The sequence below is a fragment of the Tiliqua scincoides genome, chromosome 7 (assembly GCF_035046505.1).
Source record: "Tiliqua scincoides isolate rTilSci1 chromosome 7, rTilSci1.hap2, whole genome shotgun sequence".
Taxonomy (NCBI): Eukaryota; Metazoa; Chordata; class Lepidosauria; order Squamata; family Scincidae; genus Tiliqua; species Tiliqua scincoides.
In genome coordinates this window covers 2,318,592-2,345,726 of record NC_089827.1, presented here as the reverse complement: position 1 = coordinate 2,345,726, position 27,135 = coordinate 2,318,592, and the positions used below count along the sequence as shown (strand labels likewise).

Genomic DNA, 27,135 nt, shown 5'->3' with positions numbered 1-27,135 from the left:
TGTTTGATGGAGACCAAGCGCAAACCTGACAAATCCAGAGTTCTAGAAAGTGGCCATGGTAACATTACTGAGTGACAAAAGGAGGTTTCAGAATCCCTTTCACATGACAGGGAATAATACGTTGAGGCAACCTCCAGCCTGCTCCAGCCCTGTGTTGGATACAGCACAGGCCATGCAACCTGGTTCTACCCACAGAGGGCTAGGACTGTGCTCTGAACTATGTTTCCACAACTTCGTTATTGCATTTTCAGTGACCATTAGGTGTCCTATTAGCACCATGTTTAATTTTTGGTGCTATATAAAGGGTGGTCAGGTTGGGTTCCATAAGGGGAAGCAAGAGCTACTTTACACAAAGTCTGAGCAGTCTGGGCTGAATGGAGGATTGGTCATATTTTGCTGCCAGCATCCAAGGTTAGGAAGGCCAGTCAGAAAAGAAGCCACCTTGGAGAAGCATGTGAAAAGCGCATGCCAATCTCAGTGGCAGGGCTAGCAAGGATCTGTTGTTCTGGAGAACAGCCCAATGGTGAAGAAAGCAAATCTGCATTTAGTTGTCCTGAAGTGCGGCTCTTCTGTGATGGCACTAAATTCAAAGAGGCATTTGCTGCAGAATGTCTCCACAGCTTGGTTGAGGTGATTGAAGCATCACCAAAGGTCCAGTGTCTGTGGGGGGGGGGGAGGGGAATAGAAAGGTCCAAAGACAGAAAAATTCCTGGACTTTCACCATACCTTCATTGAAGATGGTAATTCTGAAATTGAAGCACGCTTTTTGCGCATACCTGACACAGCATAAATAACTGTGGTAGGTAAAGGGGAAGGGAAAGCATGTGGAACAGATTGCTGAGGGAGATGGTGGACTCCCCCTCACTGGAGATCTTCAAGTGGAGACTCGACAAGCACCTGTTGGAGATGCTCTAGGAGGGTTTCCTGTTACAGGCAGGGGCTTGGGCTAGATGACCTATTAGGCCCCTTCCAATTCTATGATTGTAACATTGTACTTGTTATGGGTTTGGCTGTACTTGTCGTAAGAGGCGACTAAACAGCCACTGGGTAGGTGGGACTCGTTAGCCTGGGAAGGCAGCTCATCTAAGAGAAGGAAACTCTGACCTCAAACCTCCACTGCCCTGTGGCTACATCCAGTTACGGAAAAGGCTTCAGGAGTCAACCCTGAGGTCAAATCCGGAGCCGGAGTCCCTGAGGCAGTTCATGGCTGAACACAGTCACATTCTGGCAACTCTTGCGAAGCCGCTGGAACCAACCGCCGCTGGAACCAGCCTCTGCCTTTCTATTGGACCATTTCAGCACCGTGGAGAGGGGGGATTTGCTGCATGGGAAACAGTCTATCCTCCATTCTACTTTACCTAGGCTTCACACACTGGAGAGGATGCTGTTCCAGAACAACTAAGCAGAGTGCAATACCATAGTCTTCCGAGACTGAAGGATGCCAACATGGACTTGTTATGGGATGCCCACAGGTGCAGATGGATACTGCTGAAAACAAAGAAGTTGTCCTTGGACAATGCTCAAGTGTTATTGTTCTAACTTCCAGGATAGTCCTGCACCTGGAGGCATCTATGAATTCAGCATTAATGGTTCAACATGGGCATAAGGTTTGGATTAGTTTTGAAGGAGAAATGTTCAAAATTCACCAGCAGGTGGGAGTATAGCATAAGCAAAAAATAAATGTGCACCAATAAACTCCAACACTGCAGTAATTTAAGTGAGTTATGCAGAGTGAATGTATAGAGCAGGGGTCTCCAAACCCCGGCCTGGGGGCCAGATGTGGCCCACAGCCAGCCTCTTTCCGGCCCGCGGCCAACCTCTTGTCTCCTGAAACCCTCTGGCCCACTCAGCTGAACATGACCAGAACTGTGCTCTGATTGTGTCTGGAGGATGTTCTGAGGGCCAGAGAGGTTAAATGAATGAGCCCATTCATTCATTTATTCACGTATCCAAGTTCCATCTCTAATTTATTTATTTAAATTTTATATTTAAATTTTTTCCCGGCCCTCCACACTATGCCAGATATTTGATGTGGTCCTCTGGCCAAAAAGTTTGGAAACCCCTGGTATAGAAGATAAATCAGATTTTGTTATCCCTTTAAAATATTTTCCACTTTTCTACAGACACATAGGCACCCTACAACTCACACCCTTTGCGCTATGCTGCACCCAGCTCTCATATATTGCAGTAGAACCTCCAAAGTTGACCACCTCTCTATATTGACCACCTCCTTAAGTTGACCTAATTTTCACAGTATGGACAGACACTGTATACACATTATGACCAACCTCTCTATATTGACCACCTTTGTAAGTTGTATCTTGACCACTTCGACCATTGCACAGCGTATTAATTTACCCTCCGTAAGTTGCCCACTGGACGCGATACTGTGGGCCTGTGTTTTGTCTGGTTTGTCCCATCTTGGAAAAGCAAGAAGCCACGCGACAATCCCTCCCCTATGCCTGCTAGTGCGTGTGCGAAAGGGTTTTTATAGGTGGGCACACTGCACATAGCCGACAGAACTGCGCCGGCTGCCGATTGTACCTGGACATGTACCAGGTTGTGAGGGACATGAGGTTGCTTGTGCATAGTAAAGCCACTGTCCTTTCACTTTGGTTCCCATCACCAGTGCCTTACTTTATACTTATATTGAAATACAACTGCTATTTTGCTGCCTATTCTCCCGGTTTGGAGAGATCCTTCTGGAGCACTTCACAATCCCTTCTGGTCTTCATCACTCAGAAAAGTTTAGTGTTACCCACAAACTTGTCCACCTCCCTGCTTATCCCTGTTTCCAGGTCATTTACGAAGATGTTGAAAAGCATCAGTCTCAGGACAGATCCTTGAGGCACTCCGCTTTCCACCTATCTCCACTTTTTTTTGTCAATTGCCCACTGACACTCACTCTGTTTCCTGGTCCTCAACCAGTTCCCAATCCATGAGAGGACCTGTCCTCTAATTCCCTGACTGTGGAGTTTTCTCAACAGCTTTTAGTGAGGGACCGTATCAAACACCTTCTGGCATTTAGTGAATCTGAGGAGACCCAGTGGAGGCCAGGCAGCCTAAGTAAAAAAGTGGGAGTTTTTTAGCTGTTGGGGCTGTGTAACATGCTACATGCTATGGGCTGGTAAGAGATAGCATTGGTCTGCCTGTCTGCTATGAAACCATGTATTTTTTTTTAACTTACAATTTTTTTTAAGCTTATGAATGTTCAGGGTTTTTTTTAAAACACTGATTGTGTGCTGGTTATTCTCTGTCTCTTGATGATATAAATAGTAAGCATCACAAGAGGATCAATTCTCATTGATATTTGCAATAAAACTTTTTAAAAATCCAATCTAAATAATAACTTGGCCTTGCATTTGTTGTCCTGGAAGCTAAACATGATAATATTTAAATGCCCATTTTTTCTGTATGTTGACCACCTCCCTATGTTGACCAATTTCCTACAGTCCCTTGGGTGGCCAACTTAAAGAGGTTCTACCGTATATGGAAGTCTCATTTAGCTACTGTGGCTCCTAGTTATGATATCAGCATATCTTGTGGCAGTGAGTTCCTCAAGTAAAGTACATTGCTGGAGAGGAAATGGTTATGTATACTGTATTTAAAACAAAATACAGGCCTGTACAATTAAGAAGGCAGGTCAGTGGATTCACCTGTAGCAGTAATAGTTTGGTAGTTTGGCTGATTTAAAAGTTCTTGAAGCACACCCAGGTGGAGATCCAGTTTATATGCAGGCGTCCTCCTATATCCATGGCTCTGATACTTGTTTTTCCTCTATGGAAGAGCATTCAAACATGCAGCATACACCCTGGACCTACAATCAGACCTTGTAGGGTCTAGGATCGGCCTTTCCACCCAACTCTGCTGATAATATATCTTGGCCCTGATTCCACAGTCACCATTACATGATGTTGGGTGGGTTCTGTGGGTTCTGAACAGAAAACAACCCAGGCCCCAGTCCTGCCTCCTGCCATCGCTTGCCAAAAACAAGCTTGCTGCATCCAATGGTGCAGGGGCAACTGAGGGGCAACCTGAGTCCAAATGAGAGTTAAGTATAAAATATGTATGCTTACTTTCCAGTAAAACCTGGGGCAGCCTATGGGGCTGCAATCCTAACCACACTTTCCTGAGAGTAAGCCCCACTGAACAAAATAGGACTTACTTCTGAGTAGACCTCGTTAGGATTGTGTCCTGGATCTCCTCAGACACATGCCATAACTTTTGGCAGTATATGTCTCAGGAAAGGGGTGGACAGCATTGAAAAGGAGGTGACAGGTCAGTGGCTATAGGACAGGACTGGTTATAAACCCAGTCACTAGAGTTAGCATCACTCCCTGCATGTTGCTCCCATGATGGACCAAGATTTTAAAAAATTTTAACCAGTAATGGTGTCACTCCCTTGTGCATGTACAGCCTGGGCTCTCCTAGCGACACCACTGGGTATAACTTGTGGGTGTTGACCCTGCTTTACCTATGAGATTGAATCCTGGGCAGTGGAGGGGACTTAGCACCAAGGTTCTTGACTTCCCTTTTTCTGGAACTCAGAAGCTTTATGGTCCAAGAAGCTGGCTCAAAGCCCCATCCTTGGTCTACTGGTCAGCTGGGGAAGAAAAACCATAAACTACTGAAAAATATTTGATTTTTGTTTTGCTTTTTTTTGTTGAAATGCTGTATATAAATACTGATGATGATGATGACGACGATGACGACAGTGGCACTGCTGTATTTGGTTTTCTCTGCAGGCCCTTTGGGATTCAACAGCAATGCATCCTTACTTTGGAGACCAGGCAAAATATTATGGGGGGATGCCTTCCCATTGTGTGCACTGCGGGGTTCCCCGAGAAACAGACCCACTTTCTTTTAGAGGCACTTCCAAGAATCCGTGCTGGGGGTTGCAGGTCAATCTGAGCCTCCCAAGGGATGTTCTTGGGCCTTTCCCTTGCAGCGCAGGGGCCCCGATCCGGAGAGAGCGAATGCAAGGAACGAGTGAGTTTTTAAAAGCTTTCTTCCCTCCAGTGCCAATCAAAAGTGTGTCGTCGTCCCCCTATGAAACAGGGAGGGAGATGCTTGGCTGAGACCAGAGGAGGAGAAAGCGCGTGGGCGATTCTGTGGCAGGCTCGCCCAAGAGCAACCAGGGGCTGCTGCAGACCCTCCGATGCAGGCAGCGCGAGGCGCCTCCATTGTGGGACCCGATTGTCGCCTCCTGCACAGTTGCTAGGCAGCCGCAGCCCTCCCGGCCAATCGGAATCCGCGGCCCGTTGCGGGGGCAACCGCGTCCTGGAAACAGGTCCTGCAGGTTGGGAGGCGGGGACCAATCGCGGAGCGGGCGGCTCCTTCCTGGGTCCGCTCTGGCCAGTGCAGCCAGACGGGGAGAGCAGCGCAGACTGACCAGGTAACGGGACCACAAGGAGGTTCCCTGTTGCAGGCATGAAGGGAAGAGCATCCTTTGCAGCTGGGCCTGCTGGGCAGCCTCTCCCCCTGGCCAGTGCAACAGCAGAAGCTGGGGCGTGGAGAGGAGTTTGGTACCTGGTCCTGAGCAACAGGTGGGGTCTCGCTGGAAAAGCTCCCCTTAAGCAGGCCAGCTTCAGCCTGCAGCCGCAGTCCAATCTGAATCCTACAAGGATTTCAGAGCAACTCCTAGCAGCTCTTCCCGCTTTTATCCTTACAACAGCCCCGCAAGGTAGGCTGAGTTGAGAGATTGTGATCCCTGGAAGCTGTGCAGCCGTGCAGCTCGAAGCTCCGAGGAGCCAAGCTCTGTGCAGCTCAGAGTTCCCAGAGGCCCTGTGGTGATGTATGACATCATATGCATGACATCATCACTGCTGCGCACCTGGAAACACCACTGGGCTGCTCCACAGTGGCACGGACCCCCTCAGAGGGAATGTTGGCTGCGACTGGCTCAGAGACATCCAGTGAGTTTTATGGGTGAGGTTGGATTTGAAGCAAAGTCTGCCCAGCCCAAGACCGGCATTAATTTTCTCTGCAACACCATACTGGCTCTAGGTGTGTTTTGTTAGTACAGCAGAAACACTACTTGACCTTTGCCTTTTTCGTCCTTCAGATCAAAGTCGCTCTCCCCATTCTTTTTTATCTATGAGGGGAAAATGGTGGAATTTGTCTAGTTTCCCTATTGTATTGGCAACCTTCAGTCTCGAAAGACTATGGTATTGCGCTCTGAAAGGTGGTTCTGGCACAGCGTCTAGTGTGGCTGAAAAGGCCAATCCGGGAGTGACAATCCCTTCCACACCGGGAGCAAGTGCAGTCTGTCCCTGGTCTGTCTCCCTGGCTATGGGCCTTCCTTCTTTGCCTCTTAGCCTCAGACTGTTGGCAAAGTGTCTCTTCAAACTGGGAAAGGCCATGCTGCACAGCCTGCCTCCAAGCGGGCCGCTCAGAGGCCAGGGTTTCCCACTTGTTGAGGTCCATCCCTAAGGCCTTCAGATCCCTCTTGCAGATGTCCTTGTATCGCAGCTGTGGTCTACCTGTAGGGCGCTTTCCTTGCACGAGTTCTCCATAGAGGAGATCCTTTGGGATCCGACCATCATCCATTCTCACGACATGACCAAGCCAACGCAGGCGTCTCTGTTTCAGCAGTGAATACATGCTAGGAATTCCAGCACGTTCCAGGACTGTGTTGTTTGGAACTTTGTCCTGCCAGGTGATGCCGAGGATGCGTCGGAGGCAGCGCATGTGGAAAGCGCTCAGTTTCCTCTCCTGTTGTGAGCGAAGAGTCCATGACTCGCTGCAGTACAGAAGTGTACTCAGGACGCAAGCTCTGTAGACCTGGATCTTGGTATGTTCCGTCAGCTTCTTGTTGGACCAGACTCTCTTTGTGAGTCTGGAAAACGTGGTAGCTGCTTTACCGATGCGCTTGTTTAGCTCGGTATCGAGAGAATGAGTGTCGGAGATCGTTGAGCCAAGGTACACAAAGTCATGGACAACCTCCAGTTCATGCTCAGAGATTGTAATGCAGGGAGGTGAGTCCACATCCTGAACCATGTAGTATCTTTATTCAAACAAGTGAAAAAGCCATTTGGAGAGGGAAGATGTGACCGGGAGAAAAAGGGAGTCTGTTCTTCTTTCCTCTGCCTGCACGTTTGCGACATTGGATTGGGCTCTCTGTTCTCCAGTTCAAGAGTTGTTCTCTAATACATTGTTTTATATTGCATGGGATCCTGGCGCAAGCCACACAGATTTCATACAGTCCTCTCTAAAAAACATTTTGGCTTCAAGCAATTGCTGGAGTAGCTTGTGCAGTGAGACCAGTTGTTCTGCTTTGACTTTCTTCCCTGCCCTCACAGATGGTGTTATTCCTTTTGCCTCTGCAGGAATCATGTCCAGAGTGGTTAGTGCGTCAGATTACAGTAGCCTGTACCCCCAGTCCCATGGAATCGTGTTTAATCCCAGACTCCAGTCCACGCCATCAAGCAAACAGTCAGCACGCAGCAGCAGCAGCAGCAGTAGCAGCAACAGTGTGCAAAGCTCTGTCAAGTCAAGTTCGAGTAAGAATTTGTTTAAATGTTCCAGTTACAGGCTTCAGAGGCAGCCCAACTGGGCAATTCAGGTCATAAGGCAGGTTTCTGAGGGCCATTCCAGATATGACCAGCTAGGGACACAGAGAGGGCAATTGACTTGTGTTCCTTGTTCCCAGCACTTTTTGGCCTCTTCTAGACAGGCCTGGAGAGAGGGGGGCAAAATCCCCCATGCGTGGGCTTCCATAGGGTCTGGGCCATGACAAAACAAGCTATACAGTACAAAACAAATTTATTATAAAATAAATTTGTGTACCGCAATCTCAGTTTATCCAGGGTTGCGTTTCCACTACAGCTGAAATCCACTTTCAGTGCACTTCTGCTCCCCCAATGCATTCTGGAGCCTGGAGTTGTCAAGGGTAGCTCTAATCTAATAGCTCTCAGGTTCCTCGACAAATTACAGTGCCCCCAGAATGCACTGGGGAAACAGAAGTGCATTGGAAGAGAATTGGATCTGTAGTGGAAATGCAGCCCAGGTCCATGAGCATGGACACATATTATTTCAGTTCAAACATGGGAAAGTGAAACTTGCACCTTTAGACCAGAACTACTTAGCCCCAGCAGTGGGTCACACCCGTCTGGGTTCACAGAATTCCCAGGCCCCCCAGTAGTCAACTCCATCCCTCCTTCTGGTTTAGGGTGTGTCTAGTTAGAACACATGGCCTTAGATCAAGTCTACCTGTATTTTGGCACTGCCTGAAGGTGGAATTAACAGTCTGGAGTACTAATATAAGTCTGGAGCACAGAAAAGGAAAAAAGAGAAAAGGAAATTTCTTTCACCTGGGCTTTGTTTCAAAATCATCACATGGTAATGAAGGGAGATAGTGAAAATCAGTTCTTGGATGCCCCTGCATCATTAAAAGCAGGAAAAGCACTTTGCTGAGGTAGAAGAAAAGAGACACAGTAGCACTACTCAAAGTAAGAATGTCAGAGGGTGGTGGGGATGAGTGTGTAGGTGAAGAGGGGGCCAATCAGGCATCCTGCCCCAGACCTGATGCCTGTTCTCAGCAGCCCTGCTTCTAGAAGAATTTTGTACTTCATCCCACAGCAGGAAGATGGGACAACAGCTTCCACACTGGGAAAGATGCAGAAGATTGATTTCCTCGGTGTTAGCAAAGTGCAGGGAGCAGGAAGCACAAATCAACTACACTTCCTGTGCCTGCCTCCACTTTACACCATGTTCAAAATGGCTCTGAGTCTCTTTATGCGAATTTTGTTCGTGTACAAGTGCGTGTTTTGGCCCAGTCTGAGTCCACTGTGGAAGTTGGACACGAAGCTGTTTGCATGCCAGACAATTTTGTCCTGGTCATTGGCATCCCTGTACGTTTGCATCTGATTTGTTTTGTGTCCTAATCATTTACATCCCATAATTGGTCCATAAACTGTAACTGGGCAACAATATCCATGTTATATATCAGGGATCACCAAACTTGCTTAACGTAAGAGCTAAATTAGTTAAACTTCAGATATTTCAGAGCAGGAGTTCCTGCTTCATGTTAGTCTCTCTGCAGCATGCAGGCTAGTTGCCTGCATGTTCCACTCTTCCGTTAAGGAAGGTTGTTAAACAAGAAACACTTGTGCTGAATGCACTTCTACATAAAACAAAGGTAGAGTAATGGATGCATGGAGGGGGCGCTATACAGGCAGGTGTCTCCCATATCTGCTGTTTCTGTTGCCAGGAATCAGCTGCCCAAAAACCTCTGGTTAGACCCATGCCAGCTTCCCCATGCCTCCTTGGAATCCTGAAGAGTGTTTCCTGCACAAATATTCAAACTGGGGTGATATTGTCAAAGCTGAGATTGTTTGCACTTGGATCTCAAAATAAACGGGTTCTGTCTAAGCCTCCACAAGGTGTTTTAACCCTGATCCAATTTCCAGTTGCATCTGTCCCTGATCCCACGCTATCCTCAGTGGATATTGAGCAGATTTTGCTTCAGAAGACGGCAGCCAAGGAAGATGAGCTGAAGAAAGCGTTTCAGATCATTGACATCGACCAGACCCTGAAGGTCACCAAGGGCGAGTTCAGAAGAGTGATCGAAACCTTCCTCTTCCCTCTGACACAAGAACAGTTTGATGCAGTGCTGGCCAAGGTAGGGGTGTGTAGAAACCTTCTCTCTGTTACAGGCCAGTTAAAACCCCGGGTGACATCCCATTAAAGACATGTTAGTAGATAAAGAGCGCAACTCTAAGGTCCTCTTCTGCCAGCACAGCAGCCGCTGTGCCAGCCAAGAGTGTCGCAAATGTGCCATAAAGCATGTTTGTGACTACTCTAGTGCAAGCAGCATTGGCGGAAAGGCTTGTGCTGGGCCTCCCCTGCTGTATCCAAAGGAAAGGCTGCTGGTGGAAGTGAGAACTCTGCTGTGGTATGGGGATCGGCGGAGGACAGCAGGAGGGCAGAATGGAGGCAGGGAAGGAGTGTAACGGGGCAGGCGGAGGACAGAATGGGGGTGGGTGGAAACGGCCCTGGAAGGGGGTGGAATTGATGTGGCCTCGCCATATCCTAACCCCCTTCTCAGGGATGGCAACCTTACATGGAGCTACCTGGATTTGCCACAGTGGTTTAGCTGGTGTAGATTGAAGTAACGCCATTGGACAGACTGGGCCTTTACCCAGGGTGAGAAGAGTAATATCCCCTTACCCCAAGTAGATCTCCAGCTTTCTCCATATCTGCACTGGATATAATGGAAGCCATGCGGCCCCACTGTGCCAGCACAGGTTAGCACTGGGTTGTAATTGTACTTTGTATGATATATAAAAGCTTCTCCTGCTGGCAGGCGAGAGAGCTGTGCTTCCAGGGGAACCAGACCTTTCTCCAAAACAGTTGGATGGTGTCACGGTCAAAGTGTTCCTATCAGGCCTCAGAGAGCGCTGTGGGGAGGGAGTGGACTCCCCACACGAGCCTTGAGCCTACTTCCCCAGGCCTTGCTAGTTCTTGGCCATAAGGAGCTATTGATCTCCCTGCCCTCAAGTAGCCTTCCTCCTGGTCTCCTCTCCTTTTGAAGCTGTGATGCGACCTGAGGTGGCCACCCCTTCCTGTTCTGCCCCTGAATCATCTAGCCCTCCTTGTAGCTTCTCCTTGGACCACTCCCCTTAGGTCAGGAGGGCTCTGCTCCCTAACAGGTCCTTGACTGGAGGACCCCACTGGCCTTGCTGACGGATTGGGAGCACAGCCCATGATTGCATCTTCTGAAGCAACATCTGAGGGTTGCTGTGAGGATAAAAGCCAGGCAAGGATCCTGACACACTGTCCTGGGTTCCTTGGAGAACAATGGGATGCACATCTGAAAAATAAATGTGTTCAGAAATGTAAAAACCTGCAAAGAAAACAGAGCATTGGAGATGTTCACCATTTAATTGAATATTTCTTCAATGGCAAAGGGTGAGTGGCGGAATCCTGAAACACTGTAACATGCACCTCCATGTCCCATTTCCTTGAAACAGATCCCAGGCACGAACACCGTGACTGTTCCCTACCCCGAGTTCTTTTCGAGGTTTGCAAAGCCGTTTGAAAGTCTCAGCACAAAGTAAGAACTTCTTCCAATGTGATCAGAGAATCTTAAATTGCAGTTGGACATTTCCAGGGGGTCTGCTGTGAAGTGGGTTATCAAATAGAATTCATTTACTCTCTGGCTATGATATACTATATTAACAATGGCTACATTTTTTTCTGATTTCATCCTATACATATAAGCGTTTAATGTGGAATAAAGAAAGAAGTTTTGACACAAAGTCAGTAATAGTGAATTTAAAATGGAACTACACTTACCGAGAACATCTGCCACTGAATCAGTTACCGAGAACATATTCTTGCCACTGAAAATAGCACCCTCATGTTGAGCCCCTATATATATATGTGTGTGTGTATATATATATATATACACACACACACATTTATATATATATAAATATACACATATATTTATGTGTGTTTGTGTGTTTATATGTTTGTTTGTGTGTGCACATGAATCCTGTTTTCCAATTATTAGATAGATATAAGGGTTGAGGTTTATTTATATTGCATGTAATTTATATATTTAAAAAAGGTTTTTAATTAAATTAAAAAAGATAAGTGACTGGGAAGCAAGTAACTGGGACACACAAAAAACTGGATGCAAATGTCCAGGGATGTCAATGACTGGGACACATTAGACTGGGACACAATCATCTAGGATGCGAATACCCTACAGCATTTCTCAAACTGTGGGTTGAGAGCCACTAGGTGGGTTGTGAGCCAATTTCAGGCAGGTCCCCATTCATTTCAATGTCTATTTTATTTTTAATAAATGTTAGTTGGTGGGTCCTGACAGATTATCATTCTAAAAAGTGGGTCTTTTGCTAAAAAGTTTGAGAACCACTGCCCTAGTACTGTTCATTTCCTCTCTACCAGTAACAGTCATTGTGGAGCAGGGGTAGGTGTTACAATGCACACTGAAGTAGTGTCAGGACACGGAGTAAAGAGAGCTACCTAGGGAAGGTGAAAACTAATCTTGGGGCTGCTATTTTCATCAGCTGTCATTGTAACATGTCAGTCCACCCTGATAATGAAGGACCTCTCAGGCTCCTTCATGTCTCCCAATGTTTCCCTTCATGGCGCGATGGTTGTCCTGGCCACATAGCTCTTGCGCTTTCCAGGCTTCCACAGGCAGCTGCAAAACATGCCTCAGCCTGGTGCTCAGGATGTGATCCATTTCTTGCCAGCTGACTCTTCCACAGTCCTCCACATTTCTATGTCTCTGAGCCGCCAGCTTCTGGTCGCCCATCCAAGGCAAAACCAGAGCTGATCCTGTTGAGCTTTTTCAGGCGAAGGGATGGCTCTGTCTTCAGACCACACCTCACCTTAAGAGGCTGACTAAAACCAGGATTTCTTTCTTTGTTGTCAAACCTCCATGGCCTGCCCCTGATACAGATCAGAACTGTATCCCCAAAGTGGCTATTTGTTGCAAGTCCAGAGTCACCTTGCAGTTCCAGATTTCTGTAATGAGATTTAAGGCCCTGTCGCAACTTGTGTGGCAGTTGCCTATGGGTGCAGATCTTTGGGGATCAGTCCTGGGGACTCTAAGGAGGCCATGGGGTCCTCCTCCAGTGCTTGGCCTGATTGATGTTTGACTTGACATGGCTCTCCTGCTTCCTGATGTTGCTGCCATCTCCTCTGTCTTCAATCAAAGAGCTTGCTTCTCTTGCTCATTTCTGTGCTAGGATTGGCATTACTGGTCTTCAGTATTGTTTGTGATTATTTTATCTGTTTATGTTCCACCTATTTTTAGGTGGAATGGTGTTGGAGATGCCCAGACAAGGACGTTAAGTCAGCTGGAATGCCTTTTAAGGGAGAAGGTACTGTACAGCAAGCGCATGCAATGATTACAGACCTAATTTGTGTTGATGATGATGATGATGATGATGATGACATCATCATCAACAACATGTTGCATAAATATTTAGTGTACATGTTGCTGAAGTAGAATATCTGGTTTTACTGTTATTGTCTAAAAGGATATCCTCTGCTAATCTGATAAAAAATTCTGATCATATCTAGTTTTTTTTTACTTAATATGGACTAGCTGCTTCTCACAGCAGTCTGTTCTTTTGGGCTTTCTCTTTTGGACTTAGTGGGATGAGGAGAGACTCAGTAACTCTCCTCATGCCAGATATTTAATAAAAAGCTTTTGTAGAGGACTTGGTAGCCAGTCCTGATTTATGGTCACCACTAACCTCTTCCTAAAGTCTCTGGCAGAGAATTTTGGGGGTAGAAAGAGGTCAGTCTCCCTAACTTTATCCTGGCTATGTAGTCATAGAAAGTCTCTTCTGGCTTCTGATCTTTTCCGGTGCTTGTTGCAGAATATGGGATGAATGCAGCTTTTCTGTTTCCAATGGTGTAGCTAGAGGGGGTGCAAAGCACTAAGTTTTGCAAAGAGCCTCACCGCAGCATGCAAGCGGCTGCTCCCCCTACCCTTTGGAGTCAGAAGTGTACCTCTGTTTTGCAGCCCCCACCCAGAATGGCTCCAAAGGGGAGGGGAAGGGACCACTTGCACTCTGTGGTGAGGCTCCCTGAAAAACTTAGTGCTTTGTACCCACTCCACTGGCTCTTTTTGCGGGGTTTAGGGAAAACTCTGGAAGAAAGAGGCTTGCTTTTTTATCACAAAAACCCAGAACAGAGTGAGAGAGACTCACTTTTTACCCCATTCTTTGCTCATGCTGGTAACTGCTGGCTGCCACGTTTATAGACCCATAGCTAGAGGTGGGAGAAAACAATGATAGCAAAATAAAAACATCACACCACTTTCTGCACTTCTAAGTTCTCTATCCATAACACTGGTAATTGCTCTCATAATGAAATAGCTTGCGTGCCTTTCAGTCATCCAAAGCGAATCACAAAATGCCACCCTCCAAGCCTAATATTTCAAGCAGGCTTCTTGCAGAGGAATTTCCACTGCAGCAGCTTCCATTGCAGAATGGAAGGGCCCCAAGTTGTCAAGCTGTAGATACAGTTGTCAAGCTGTAGATACACTGGCACATACACTGCTGTGTGTGTGCCATCATCACACCCACATGTGTCTATATAGGATCCCGGTGCCAGCCTGTTTCTCTCATGAAGGGTGTCTGAATCCATCATCCCAGACAGAGTGAAACATTAACATATCACAGAGCTGTCAGGACAGATTGTCTCCAAGAAGATCTTTCTTCACTGCAGTGTCATCAATCATCACTTATATATAGTTCTTGCTGCTGCTTTTCTTCATTTTGGCTATATATATATGCAGAAAAGTAATATTTCCATTTTCCCCTTGCAAATGAAACAGCCAAGCTATCTTTCTATTGCAAAATTTATGAATTGAAAATATCCCCAACGGTCCCAATTAGGCTTCTAGAAATCCGACATATAAGGGCTGTGTTTGTTTATTTGATCAAGGGCGGTTTGAATAAAGTTTATGTATATAATTTGGTACAGAATCTTTTTAATTGTTGGTAATTAAACTTTAGCAAAAGAAGCAATAGTTCCGAATGAAAGAAATAGAGTTTGCATAATGCCGCTGTGAGTTTTTGTTTGCAAAATGCTGCACTGGTTACATATTCTGTTTTGTTGTTTTTGAATGCCTTGTCAGTGTATAGGTGCCTACCAACCATCACATAAATGTATGTCTGTAAAAGTCACTGTGTCAGATTGGGGGCAAAACTGGGTAGTGATTTGTATGCCTCATTTTTCTGCAGGATTTCTTAGCTAAAGAAGTGGTCTGAATATATGAATGCTTTAAAACCACATTCAGATCTTCAGATTGCCGTTAAGAGTTCCGCATCTATTAGGATTCTATTTTAAAAGCTCTTCAGGGCAAGAACCTATTGTTGCCTTGGTACTGTATACGTTGTGCTGTGAAGTGCCAGGCATGTTGATGGCACAGTATAACTAAAAAATAATACAGTGGGGCCTCAGTGTTGGCAGGCGATCCGTTCCAGAACCCCCACGGATGCTGAATTTCTCAATTCATGGCGGACTCAGCGCAGTGCTGCAATAATTTACCTGGAAACTGCATTCCCAGGTCAGTTTCCACAATGCTCTGGAGCTCATGCATGGCCTAATAATAATAATAATAATAATAATAATAATAATAATAATAATAATAATAATAATACAGGTATTTCTATACCGCCTTTCTTGGTCTTCAGATTTCTCCTTAGACTTTATTCAAGGTGGTTTACATGGGCAGGCAAATTAAATCCCCGTAGGGATTTTTACAATTTGAAAGAAGGTTTCTATCTTTAAAGAAACCACAACATTCAGATGTTTCTTTCTTGATCTGGCCTCCATCCTGGCCTCCATCCTCCCACGCTCAGAGCAGATGGAATAGCTCGGCTTCAGCTTGTCAGCTGCTTCAAGGTCGCACGGTGCCGGTGGCCTCGAACTGGCGACCTTTGGATATCTTCAGGCAAATGGAGGCTCAACCCTCTAGACCAGACCTCCTGCCCTCCTTCTAGTCTCCTTCTAGTCTCCTAGTCTCCTTCTAGTCTCCTCTTTAGACCTCCTTCTAGTCTCCTCTTTAGGTGGCCTTCCACACACACGACTGGAAGGCACTCCCAGTTCACACCAACAAACCGTAAGTGCCTTCCAGTTGTGCCAGGAGGCTTTCTGAGGCACAGGGAGATAATGTGCAGCCTCCCCACACCTCAGAACACTTCCCAGACACAACTAGAAGTCCGTTCCCATTGCGTCGAGGAGGTCCTCTGAGGCCCTCCTGCCACAGGCTTGCATCCGTGGATATTCAAATTCCCAGGTACTGAGCCTGTGGATAAGGAAGGCCCACTGTAGTCGCAAGGGATGAATGAAGCTCCCCTGGAAATTCCCTAGTATTGTTAAAACTCTCGAGGCTTCCCTTGAAACTGTCCCATGCCCTTATTGTTACATATATGTGAGAACATGGTGGGAATCCTGCTTATAAAACCCAAAGAGAGATGCAGAATTCAAGTGTTGGGCCTTGAAGAAATGCCTTTTGTGATCAGTCCAAGGGGGTCTGGTGAGTCCTGCAATGGCCATGAAGACGATTCTAGAAACTTGCAAGCAGGGAATGGAAGTAACAGCCTTCCTTGCTGTACATCCCTGGTGTCTGGTAATTGGATCTGTACACCTGTTTCTATATAGAGCAGGGGTGTCCAAAGTTTTTGGCAGGAGGGCCACATCATCTCTCTGACACTATGTCGGGGGCCGGGGGGGAATAATTAATTTACATTTCAAATTTGAATAAATTTACATAAGTTTACATAAATGAATATATTAAAGATGAACTTGTATGAATGAATGAAGGTCTTGCAATAGCTCAAGGCCTATAAAAGGTCTTGCACAAAGCCAGACCAGCCTTTCCTTTGCTGCTGCTACTGCATCACAGAAGTGAAACAGCAAGCAGTGGAGGGAGCCGTCATCCCACAGCTCACGCGAGAGGTCAAACAGTCGCCCTCACGCTGAGAGCAGTTGCATCGGGCCAGTGCGGGCTCCAACAAATCTCTGGAGGGCCAGAGGCTCATTGGAGACTAGGAGCTCCCTGAGGGCCACATTGAGTGTCCTCGAGGGCCGCGAGGGCTGGGGTTTGGGCACCCCTGATATAGAGGTTCATTCTGGTCACAGGTTCCTTCTGGAGTTTATGATTATGGAAGTATTTATATAGCCACTGATAAACTGATTCTTCAGGAATAATAGGCTGCCTCCAAGCTTGAGACCCTGTTTGGCTTCAGTCTTGTACGCACAGTGAGAGAACGAGCAAGTGAGCAGGTCCTTGGGTGGCAGTCCTAAGCAGGTAAAACCTGGAAGTGTCTTGTGTTCATTGTTGCCCACCAGCCAGGTTCAGTAGCCCCTTCCCAGATTGTTAGGTTACAGGTTTTACAACCTTGATTTAAGTCAGATCTAGGTTCACTATTATCCCTTTAAAATGATCAGCATCAAACAGTACGATGCCCACAGGATCTTCACAAAGGCAAGAAACATCAGTATGTTAAAGGAGCAAATACCTTTCGATCACCTTCAGGCCTTTTTGCCTTACCTTGCTGATGTGAAGCAGGCTTGGAGGAAATAAGGAAAGGTATGTATGTTCATGCACAAATCCAGTTGGCTAGCACACCATCATCGCTCCTTTTTTTTTTTTGCCACTGCTCAGTTTCCTCTGTTAATTTTTTTTTTCCATTCTATGTTTATGAGGATTTGAAAATAATCTAATTCTTTCCTATCTGGTTTGGCCCGTCTTTACCAGCTGGTAAATAGGAAACATTCGCTGTAGGAAGCCAGTCCTCTGCAGAGTGTAAACAGATGGAATCCATATAAAGTGACAAGTTAGGCTGTGCTTGCTGTGGGTTCAGAGCCAAAACTCAGCTCATAACAGTTGCAGTGCTTATTGGGTTCCAGTTCATTTGGTGCTGAATAGCACTTCGTATATGCACAGCTGTGCCCCTCCGTGGTTTGGGTTTGTTGTTGGGTGGGTGTAAAAAACAACACCCCCCCCCCCAAATCGTACAGCCTTTGATGGGAACAGTTTCAACTAAAAACCTTAATTAAAGATTTTGTGCAAAACAGCCCAGAAGTAGAACATAAGAGATAACAAGGCATAGATGTGTTTATTACTCAAGAACACGATTTTTTCTCTTTCCCCCTTATTTTAATTAAAAAAAAAAGTCCAAAACCTTTTGCATGGGTTGCAAGCAGTAGCATAATTAGAGGGAGGGTCAAAGTACTAAGTTTTGTAGAGGCTTGAATGCACCATGCAAGCGGCCCCTGCCCTTCATAATGGCCCACCCAAACCTCCAAAAGCCACTTCTGGTTTCTGGAGACAACTTTTGCTTTGCCTCTGAAAACCAGTAGTGGCTTTTGAAGGCTTCTGCAGACCATTCTGAGACCTGTAGAGTGGGTCACTGGTCTGGTGCGACCTGGAAGAGGCCCCCGCTGTATCGCCAGGAGTATTGTGACCTACTGCAATGGATGAGGTGTGTTGTGTTGCTGACAAGAGGCTGGTTGATGGGTCTTCAGAACATCAGGAAAACCAGTCCTGGGAGTTGGGGGAGAGGAGCAAGGAAGACGGAAAAAGTATGTATGGCCACCCCACACTGAAGAAAACAGGGGGGAGGGGTCACTGTCTCGCCCTTCGGAGCAATGACCCCTTCACCCTCATTGTCCACAGCTTGCTGTCCTCAGTTACTGCTGGAGGCTGAGTGAATTGCTCATTTACAGCCCAAAGTTGGTGGCTCTGCTGGAAGCTGCAGTGCCAAAACAGCTACTACTGCATCCAGCGGCACCACTGAGGCCACCAGAGGTCTCCTCAGGGAAAGGGCCTTTCGTTCCCTTCCCCCAGGAAAGCCTCAAGCCCAGCAATGGGGTTTCTCAAGTGTGTGCCGGCTATTTTGGTGGCGCAGAGTTGAGGCGCTCTGTGTCAGGCCCGTCACAGCGATCAGGATCTGGCGGAGCTTGGTTCCCACCCCCTCTCCTCCCATGGTTCCTCCCCCCAGCCTGCACCCCCCTTCCCTGGAATGCCTCCCAGTGCCCCTGAGGCCCTCACCGCCGCCCAGAGCTGTAAATGTGCTCTGCGGCACATTTGCAACACCCAGTTTAGGATTGAACCCTGGGAGGGCTGATGAATGGGAAAGGGGGAATTTTTCCAACCTTCACATTGACTTGGAAGATGTAGATCAGGGGTGCTCACACTTTTTTGGCTCGAGAGCTACTTTGAAACCCAGCAAGGCCCGGAGATCTACCAAGGGGGAAGGCACATGCCCAGCCTTGCTGCACTACGGGGGGGAGGAGCTCCCCACTCCCCGCCCCCCCAAACTCTTTGTGGCTGCGCAGCAGGGAGAGGGAGGCATTGCAGGTCCTCCTCGGAAGGGGCGGGGGGCTTCCCCGTTTCCATGGAGAGGGGCTGCGCGTGCAGGCGGCAGGCGGGGGAGATCCCTCCTGCAGGGGGGTTGTCTTACCTGTCAGCCCCGACCGAGAGTGGCAGCAGCCGCAGCACTTACCTCTGGGCTCCTACAGGGGGGGCTGGGCCGGGCATGGCTGGGCTGGGTTGGGCCGGACCTGACTGGAAGGGAAGGGGAGGGTCACTCGGGGCCTCCCGCGGCAACCGCCATCAGAGCGACTCCATCTCGAACTCCCGCCCCTCCCCCCTTCCACTACGGAGCCCCAGGAAGCACCTCAGTCCAGTGCAGCCCAGCTCCCCCTCCCGCCGCCACCCACTTTAACTCCTGCTCTTCTGGCATGCAACACAACGAAACTGATGAAACTGACTAGAGTCTAGTCAGTTTCGTCAGTTTTGTTGCTGCATGCCTGAAGAGCAGCTAAAGTGCCAGTTTCAGTGTCAGTTTAGTGTCAGCTAAATATGTCAGTTTAGTCTAGTCACTAGGCGAAACTGACATATTAACAGTTTGGAGAGACAGGGCTCCGCGATCTACTCATTTTGCCTCGCGATCTACCGGCAGATCGCTATCCACCTATTGAGCACCCCTGATGTAGATGCTACCTACTGCAGACTCCACCATCAGTAGAAGTGCAGTGGGTATCCATACAGAACAGAGACTTCTCTGTTGTGGTGCCAACTTGGTGGATTGCCCTGCCCTGGCAGGCTCTCCTGCCTGCCTCCCCTCTGGCGCATAAGGAAATATCTGTCTCTCCAGAATGTTTTTGGCATGCGGGATTTTTGTTTCTCTTTTTTGTTCTCTTCTGTGGTTTGCTGTTTTCTGGATTATTGGTGATGGTTTATTATGTATTTTTTTAATTCGAAAGTTTAAAATTGTGCTTGTTGTTTGTGTTTAGAAGTTTTAACGTCTGATTTGTCAGCAGCTGTGGTTGCTGTTGCAGAAGTATCAGGTTTTTCCAATAAAATGAAGGCATTCCGCGTGCAGTGAGGCCCTTCCACTTTGCAGTGGACTGGGGGCGCCGCATGACAGAGTTCACTTGCTAGAGTCGGTGCACATGGTAAAGGAGCCTCTGGTTTTGGCCATGTCCAGCAATCCTCTCACAATACAGCAAACAACACCACTGCAGTCTTCAACTCATAGAAAAGGATGGGGCAGCCCTCTGTTTGTGCCCTGGAGTACCTCTGCATCGTCAGGGAATGCGCCTTGGGTGCACTGAATAGAGGTCCATTTAATTGTTCATGTTTATTATAATGGCACTCCAATGCATATGGAACCAGTGAGCTAGCTAGAGGCATATAGGTCCTTGAATCACCTGTGGTCTGAAGCATGGAGGCTTGTATTTCAGGGGGTCCCAAAGTGTGCATTGCAACACCTTAGGGCAGTGCTTCTCAAACTGTGGGTCGGGACCCACTAGGTGGGTCATGAGAATTTCAGGTGGGTCCCCATTCATTTAAATGTTTTATTTTTAATATATTAGACTTGATGCTACCATGATATGTGGCTGCATTTGGGGAAATGTTACAGACCTGTACTTTGAACAAACTACTATGTATTTTCTTTTAACAATGATAGTAAAGGAAACTTACTCCTGGGTAGGATTGCAGCCTAACAGCCCAGTTCTAAGGGGCAGCCCAATCCTGAGCTGCCTGGGGCGCCCCTGCTCGGTGGTACCACAAGGGCTGCTGCTGCATACAGCACCTCCCGCGCTACCACGGGAGGCACCTCGGGAGTAGGGGATGTTCGTCCCATTCCCCCGGGTAAGGGAGGCAGCCCTGCAATAGGGCTACTCTCTTTAGTGGTGCCCTTTGGGTGCCGCTAAAGTAAACGCGCTCGTGTAAGGCACGCAGCCTCCACGAACACCAAGGATCCTGTGGAGCAGAGCTCCTCAGGTCCTCCTCCCGTCTGCCCCCAGGCACGCTTCTGGCACGCCCCCCTCCCCGCATCACGCCGGCCTCCCTGCCCCCTCCCCGCATCATGCTGGCCTCCCCCTTCCTCAGAACGCCCCCATCCCCGCCCCGTTTGCTGTTCCGCAGCCCGGTGGTGGCAGGCACCGCGCAGCTGTGGAACGTGGGCGCCTGCCGGGTGGTGGCCCAGCACCAGCCTTATGGCACGTTTGCGACTGTGGTCCACGCCACAGAGACATGGTGCGGACCATAGGATTGGGCCCTAAGATAGTTAAAAATTTTCCTGCTTGATGATGTCGCTTCTGGTCATGACATCACTTCCGGTGGGTCCCAACAGATTCTCATTCTGTCCCGGTGGGTCCTAAATGTGTGCTGAATGTGTGAGAACCACTGCCTTAGGGCATTGTGGCACACTCACAGGGGTGCCACGAGATGTCCCAAGGGGCCCCTCCTACCTGTTCTCCAGGGTGTGACCATACTGGATTTCATAAAATCTCATGTGAGTTGGGTGCCACCAGCTTGGATCTCATGAGATTTTGTGAGATCCAAGATGGTGGCACCTGCCTGAGCTGGGAAGAAGAGGCTGCATTGGGCACCGTGACCCCAGTCTGCTTGAGAAACACTGACATATGCGTATGCATGTACATCCATGACTGCTTCCCCCTGTCTTTCCCTCAAGGCTGCCCCAAGGACATGTGGGGGTTGCCCATCACCCAGATGTGTTTTTCTTTCTGAAGTGGAGACACACTTTACCCTTCTGACACGTCATCTTCATGCATCTTTTAGACATGACGTGACTTTAGAGTGCCTAACCTGTCTTCCAAAGAACTGGGGAGGCAGCCCCAAATGTATTAGCTCAGTACGTACATGCGTTGAATGTCTCAGTAAAAATGGAGAGGGATTGGAATGGAAACAGTGTGTAAAACTGAAAGTGTATCCTTTCAATAGGTGCTTCCTGTCAATTTGTTAGCACTTCAGACCCCAGTTTTCTATAAATACATGAAGAAATAAGGAACGCAAATGTCACAGCTCTCATGTTTACAACCCTGTTGTTACAGCTGCAACACACCCCTTTCCCTGGTTCAGAGAGAAGCTATTCACTCTCCCCTATGCAGAATCCTAATAGTTTACAAATGTGTAGTCTACTCTGACACTCTTTTAAAAGGCTGCCCCTCCTCTTTTCCCCATCTCTGATGTTTCATTTTCAAGAAATCTCCAGGTTTCAATAGCTGAACAAAAGTTCCATTTATAGTATAGGAAATAGTATTTGAAAGCTTAATTTCTATGTCTTGAAAGAAAATTTGACTGCCACATAGCATTTCAAGGGAAAAATGTATCTTCACAACATCCAGTCAAAGCAAGTGGTCTTTTCTTGAGCAGTAACTCCGGAAGGCTTTTAAAAAAATTAGTTTGTGAAAGAGTGAAAAAAGAGCCAGGAGGGTGTCATGGTTTGGGAGTTGAACTTGGACATGGCTGAGCGGGAATTTGAATCCAGGTCTAAGATCCAGGTTCAAATTCTCCCTCAGCCATGAAGCTTCCTGGGCCAGTCACTTTTTCTCAGCCTCCCCTACCTCACAGGGTTGTTGTGAGGACCAAAAGGAGAGGGGGAACCGTGTACACCATCCTGAGCTCCTTGGGGGAAGGGCATTATAAAAATGTGAAAAATAAATGAGACTGAAGTTGGTACTCGTGTCCAACACCTGAACCTCCTCTAAAGTGTATCACAATTTGTTCTTATTTTGACATGGATCCTCTGCACGTGCGGAATAGATTTCCAAAAAACTGAAGCACTTCATAAAGACGTGCAGGCTGTTTGACTACAATCAAAATGGGCAGATACAGCGGCACGAACTGAGACGGATTCTGGAGATCAACTGCTTCAAGATGACGGACTGTGAGTATGATAAGTAAGTAAAAAACAAGCTACCCCCCTGGGCCCACACCCTCCACCACTGTGCCCCAGGGGGTGATTGCAGCCTACGGCACCCAGCCCCTTGTCTTAGCGCCACTGTACCCCTCACACTGTACCCAGGCTCCTGTGGCTCCATGCCCTGGTTCAGTCCTTCTGCCACAAGGGTGGTGGCGGCCTGGTGCTGCAGCTCGACCTCCATGACCGTTCCCTTGCTCTGGCTACGGTGGTCACTGCTGAGCCAGGGCCGAGACCTTCAAGACCCTTAAGAAGGGCATTGCTGGGTAATGCAGCAACAGCCTGTCGGGTCTGTTGCGTGTCTGGCAGCCCTAAGGGGCGTGCTGTCTTGCTGCCCTCTGAGTGTCTGGTTCTCATGCTGCAGCAGTGGCAACTGTTGGCAGCCATTGTCCCAGAAGGGCCTGCCCCATTCCAGCTGCCGCCACCGCCCTTGCTCCTGTTACCCCTCCTCTCCTTGCCCCTGCTGCTGAGGAGGTTGAGACCTGGGCCATCCATGCACTCAGCAGAACCCGGGCCAAGCTGGTCTTGCTGCCTGGGGCCTGGGATAAAGGTCCGGATGTGGCTCTTGGCTGTCATCATAGTTCTGGCTATGGCAGGCAGTGGTCAGCCTTGTTTGAGGCCACTGGTGAGGCCATCAGGTGCAAAGGGCTTCCATTGGTTAATAGGGAAGACTTGCCACAATTGGCTGTTGGGCCTGCTCCAGAGGACCGCCTGGGGTATCTTGAGCCCCAGCCTGGGCGTGACAGTGCTATCTTCCCAGGTCCTCAGGGAGAGGGAGGAGCCCAACTTGGTGCTTCTCCACAGGATCCTGGATTGGCAGGTGTCAGGTGGGCCCAAGTCTGTAGGCAACCTTCAGCCTTGAAAGACTCTGGTATCGCGCTCTGAAAAGCGGTTCTGGCACAGCGTCTAGTGTGGCTGAAAAGGCTGATTCGGGAGTGACCATCCCTTCCACACCGGGAGCAAGTGCAGTCTGTCCCTGGTGTGTCTCCCTGGCTGTGGGCCTTCCTTCTTTGCCTCTTTGCCTCAGTCTGTTGGCCAAGTGTCTCTTCAAACTGGGAAAGGCCATGCTGCACAGTCTGCCTCCAAGCAGGACGTTCAGAGGCCGGGCCCAAGTGGTGGCCTAGAATTGGGGTCTCCATCTTACTCTGCACTGGGCATGTCTTCTCATGTCTCCTTGATCCCCAGTGGGTCTCCTCAAAGTAGGCTTTATGGGCAGTTTTACGGTTTGGTGTGTGGGCCTGGGGTGTTTGTGTATGCGGCATTGCTTGGTTGCCAGGGCAGCTGCTGAACATGTCCCACTTGACCACGATAATGGCCAACAATGGCATCTGAGCGATGTTGTGGACGCTGTTGTTATTGAGGGAGTGTCTGCGCCAGAAGGCTGTGACGGGCTCCACCTCCCCTGCCTTTGGTGTCCTGGCTTAGGAGATGTTGTGCCGACATCCATGTGACATCAGTGCAGAGTCTGAATAGGATTGGGCCTTAACTCTGGCTAGCTGCGGAGGTCTGAGATTACAGGCTGTGTGCAAATATTTGCAAGCACCCTGCAAATTGACTTGAGAGAGCATAATTAGTAAGCATTTCTCAAAGTGAACTCTGCAAATACCTCTGTCTTAATTTGCTTGCCATAATTAGCCATTCCTTTATCATCATCATCACCATCATTCATTCATTCATCGATCCATTCCTAATGGGTACGAACCACTTTGATAATCTCATTAAAAATAAATTAGAAATTTTATAAATAAATAATTACAATGAAAAAACCCAGGTTGGGTCTCAAGAAAGGTACTCACTGGGAAAAAAAAAACTGTTTAAAAACATTCAGGCTTCTAAAAGGTTTTTGTAAATCTGAGGGGTATTATTGAACCATAAAACTGTTTGTAGTGATATTGAATAAAGTGAGAAATGTGTCTAACCAAAATATTGTACTTTCACCCACTGTAGTTTTTTCTCACAAGAAATGGAGCATCTAAGCATCTTCAGAAGTAAAGAGTAACTAACAATTAAACAGTGTTTTTGGGGTCATGCAGACTTTGAGAGTGAGGGCCGCCAACAGCCTGGGGAATACCCTCGGTTGTAAAGCTTTTACGGAACCCCCCACCCCAATGCATTTGTATTCAAGCCACATCATAGTCGAGTAAGACTGAAAGCACAGAGCTGTAGAAGACCTTAATGAATTTGTTTTCAGCATTGTGGGGTCCATTTGTCCCCAACTATTGACCAAGGTTAGTTAGATCTGACCCCATTGGAGTTTCTTTGGTTCCTAAAACCAGGCCCATCCTCTCTGTTTATCTGACGTTGGACTAATTCAGTAAGGAGACAAAAAGCGTCCACAGCACACCATAAAACCTGGCTGGTCAGTGAGGATTTCAGGAACTATGAATTCAAATGGAATGCTTGGAAGAGTAAAGTAGCCTGTGTGGAACAGTGTGGTTGAACTGGGATAGAGAGCTGGAGAAGTATAGGAAAAATCCCTGTTTCCTCCCTTTATTTTGCCTTTTTTTGACCTTACTTATCCCTCTGGGTATCAGCATTTCCGGCTGATATGTACCAGCCTTCTTGAAAAGTTGCTGAGACATTCTGTGGTTTCCTTAAATGCTTTGTGGTGGCTCCCCTGAAATTCTTTGGAATTAGTGCCACCATCGCATCACACCAAAGTACCGCACCTGGATGGCTTTTCCTGAATGCCAGATCCGGCCCATGGGCTGGGATTTGGAGGCCCTTGTTTGATGTACTAGTTTTTTGTCTGCAGTGAGTTTTTTTAAACAATTTAGGAGCATTCAAAATTGGTATCTTACTCCTGTACTTGGAGGCGGTAAAGTCCATTCTAACACAGTTTTCCCACTTGGTTCTGCTGCACTTTGAAAGCCAGGCTTAGGCTCACGTTCCACGAGGATATATTTTTAGTCGGAAGCAGCAACCTCCCTCTTTGTGTGCAGGACGCAACTTGGGATTTGTAGATCAGTAATTCTTTCAGTAAGTGGACCTATGTAAGGGGGCTGTATTCTCCTGCAGACCCGTGGAGCTGCAGTTGCAGAAACACTGTGGTGGATAAAACCCTGTAGGAAAAATCAGGGAAATTAGGGTGGGCAATTGGTTTGTTTTTGTTCTGCTCTAAATATTTTATCTCTCTCATCACTAGCAACCTCAAAAGCAATTTTTAGTCCGTCTTCACAAGCTGGGCTTTCAGTTTTTAGTATTTTTACCCTATTTATTTATTTTATTTGCTTACTTACTTATTGCATTTTCCAGAATTAGACCTCAATTTTTTTTTTTAAAAAGCCTTTATATAATTTGGTACATGCAATTATAGAACAAAAGCCATGTTTTCTGGAAGCAGAGCCATGAAAAGCAACAAAATGTTTACCTGACAATGAATCTCACGCTTAGCATTTCTGACTGGAATGTAATAAATCTGTAAGCTCCAAAGGGGAGGGGGAGGAGCCACTTGCACGGTGCGTTCAGGTGCCTGCAAAACTTAGTGCTTTGCACCCCCTCTTGCTCCGGCACTAGTTTGCAGTGAGTTGCAGGTTAACTTGAGAAGCTCAGGCTGCAATCCTAAATCGCTTTCCTGGGAGAAAGCCACAATGAAGACGGTGGGGAAGTTATGTCTGAGTAAACACTTAGCCGCTTGTGCTATCATCACACTATGTTCTTGAATTTTTATTCAGCCTTTGTGCATTTAGCTACGCATTATTGTTATAAACAGTCTGGAGGCCATTTTACAGCAAATGATGGAGTAGGACTGTTTTAATAAACACACGTTACAAGCAAAAGTGTGTAAGAAAAATCTAATGGACTGTTTTCTTGCTGCAAAGCAGCACTGGATGGGGGATATTTGAAATAGAAGTGCAGCAGGGTGATGCTAACCTCCCCCCCGCCGCCCCCCGCACTGGTCACCTGTTGTGTATAATATGTAAATGAGACAGCCCAGTTCACCAACTGCCCAGCTGGTGAACTGGAACATGGTCAATGAGATATGATGGGTATATGGTGGTTTGATTTGTATAATGGAGGACAACATGAAATCTCTGAGGGACAACTGAGTGAGTGCACAATTTTTTTTTCCTTGAAGTTACTCACTGCCTAATCCTAACTGGGCTTTAAGATAGCAGCACACTGGTTCTGCTGGTTGTAATTGGCTGTAAGGTGGCATGAGCAGCACACTGCCAGCTGCCATTCCAGAACCACAACCACAAACTGTGGCAATGTTGGGGGCTCACTGCCATTTTATTCTCCCAGCAGGAGTCCAGGTTAGCCAGAGTGGTGAGGGAGTGGTGGACGGAAGGGGGCAAAGAGGGGGAAGAACGGGAGAACATCGCAGTGGGGAGGGGTGGGCAGGAGGCAGGAGGGAGGGGTGGAACCTGGCTGCAACAGTGTGTGCCAAGATCTG

At 47.6% G+C, this 27,135-nt stretch overlaps 1 protein-coding gene across 1 annotated transcript in view; it reads left to right on the top strand.

Annotated features, from left to right (window-relative positions):
• Nucleotides 1-7,333: 7,333 nt before the first annotated feature.
• EFCAB6 (EF-hand calcium binding domain 6) overlaps nt 7,334-27,135 on the top strand; it is an 88,178-nt gene continuing 68,376 nt past the window's right edge. Inside the window, exons 1-5 of the mRNA XM_066634239.1 lie at nt 7,334-7,502; nt 9,411-9,622; nt 10,974-11,056; nt 12,797-12,863; nt 22,583-22,719. Coding sequence (XP_066490336.1) covers nt 7,334-7,502; nt 9,411-9,622; nt 10,974-11,056; nt 12,797-12,863; nt 22,583-22,719 — 668 coding nt within the window. The remainder of the gene's footprint in view (nt 7,503-9,410; nt 9,623-10,973; nt 11,057-12,796; nt 12,864-22,582; nt 22,720-27,135) is intronic.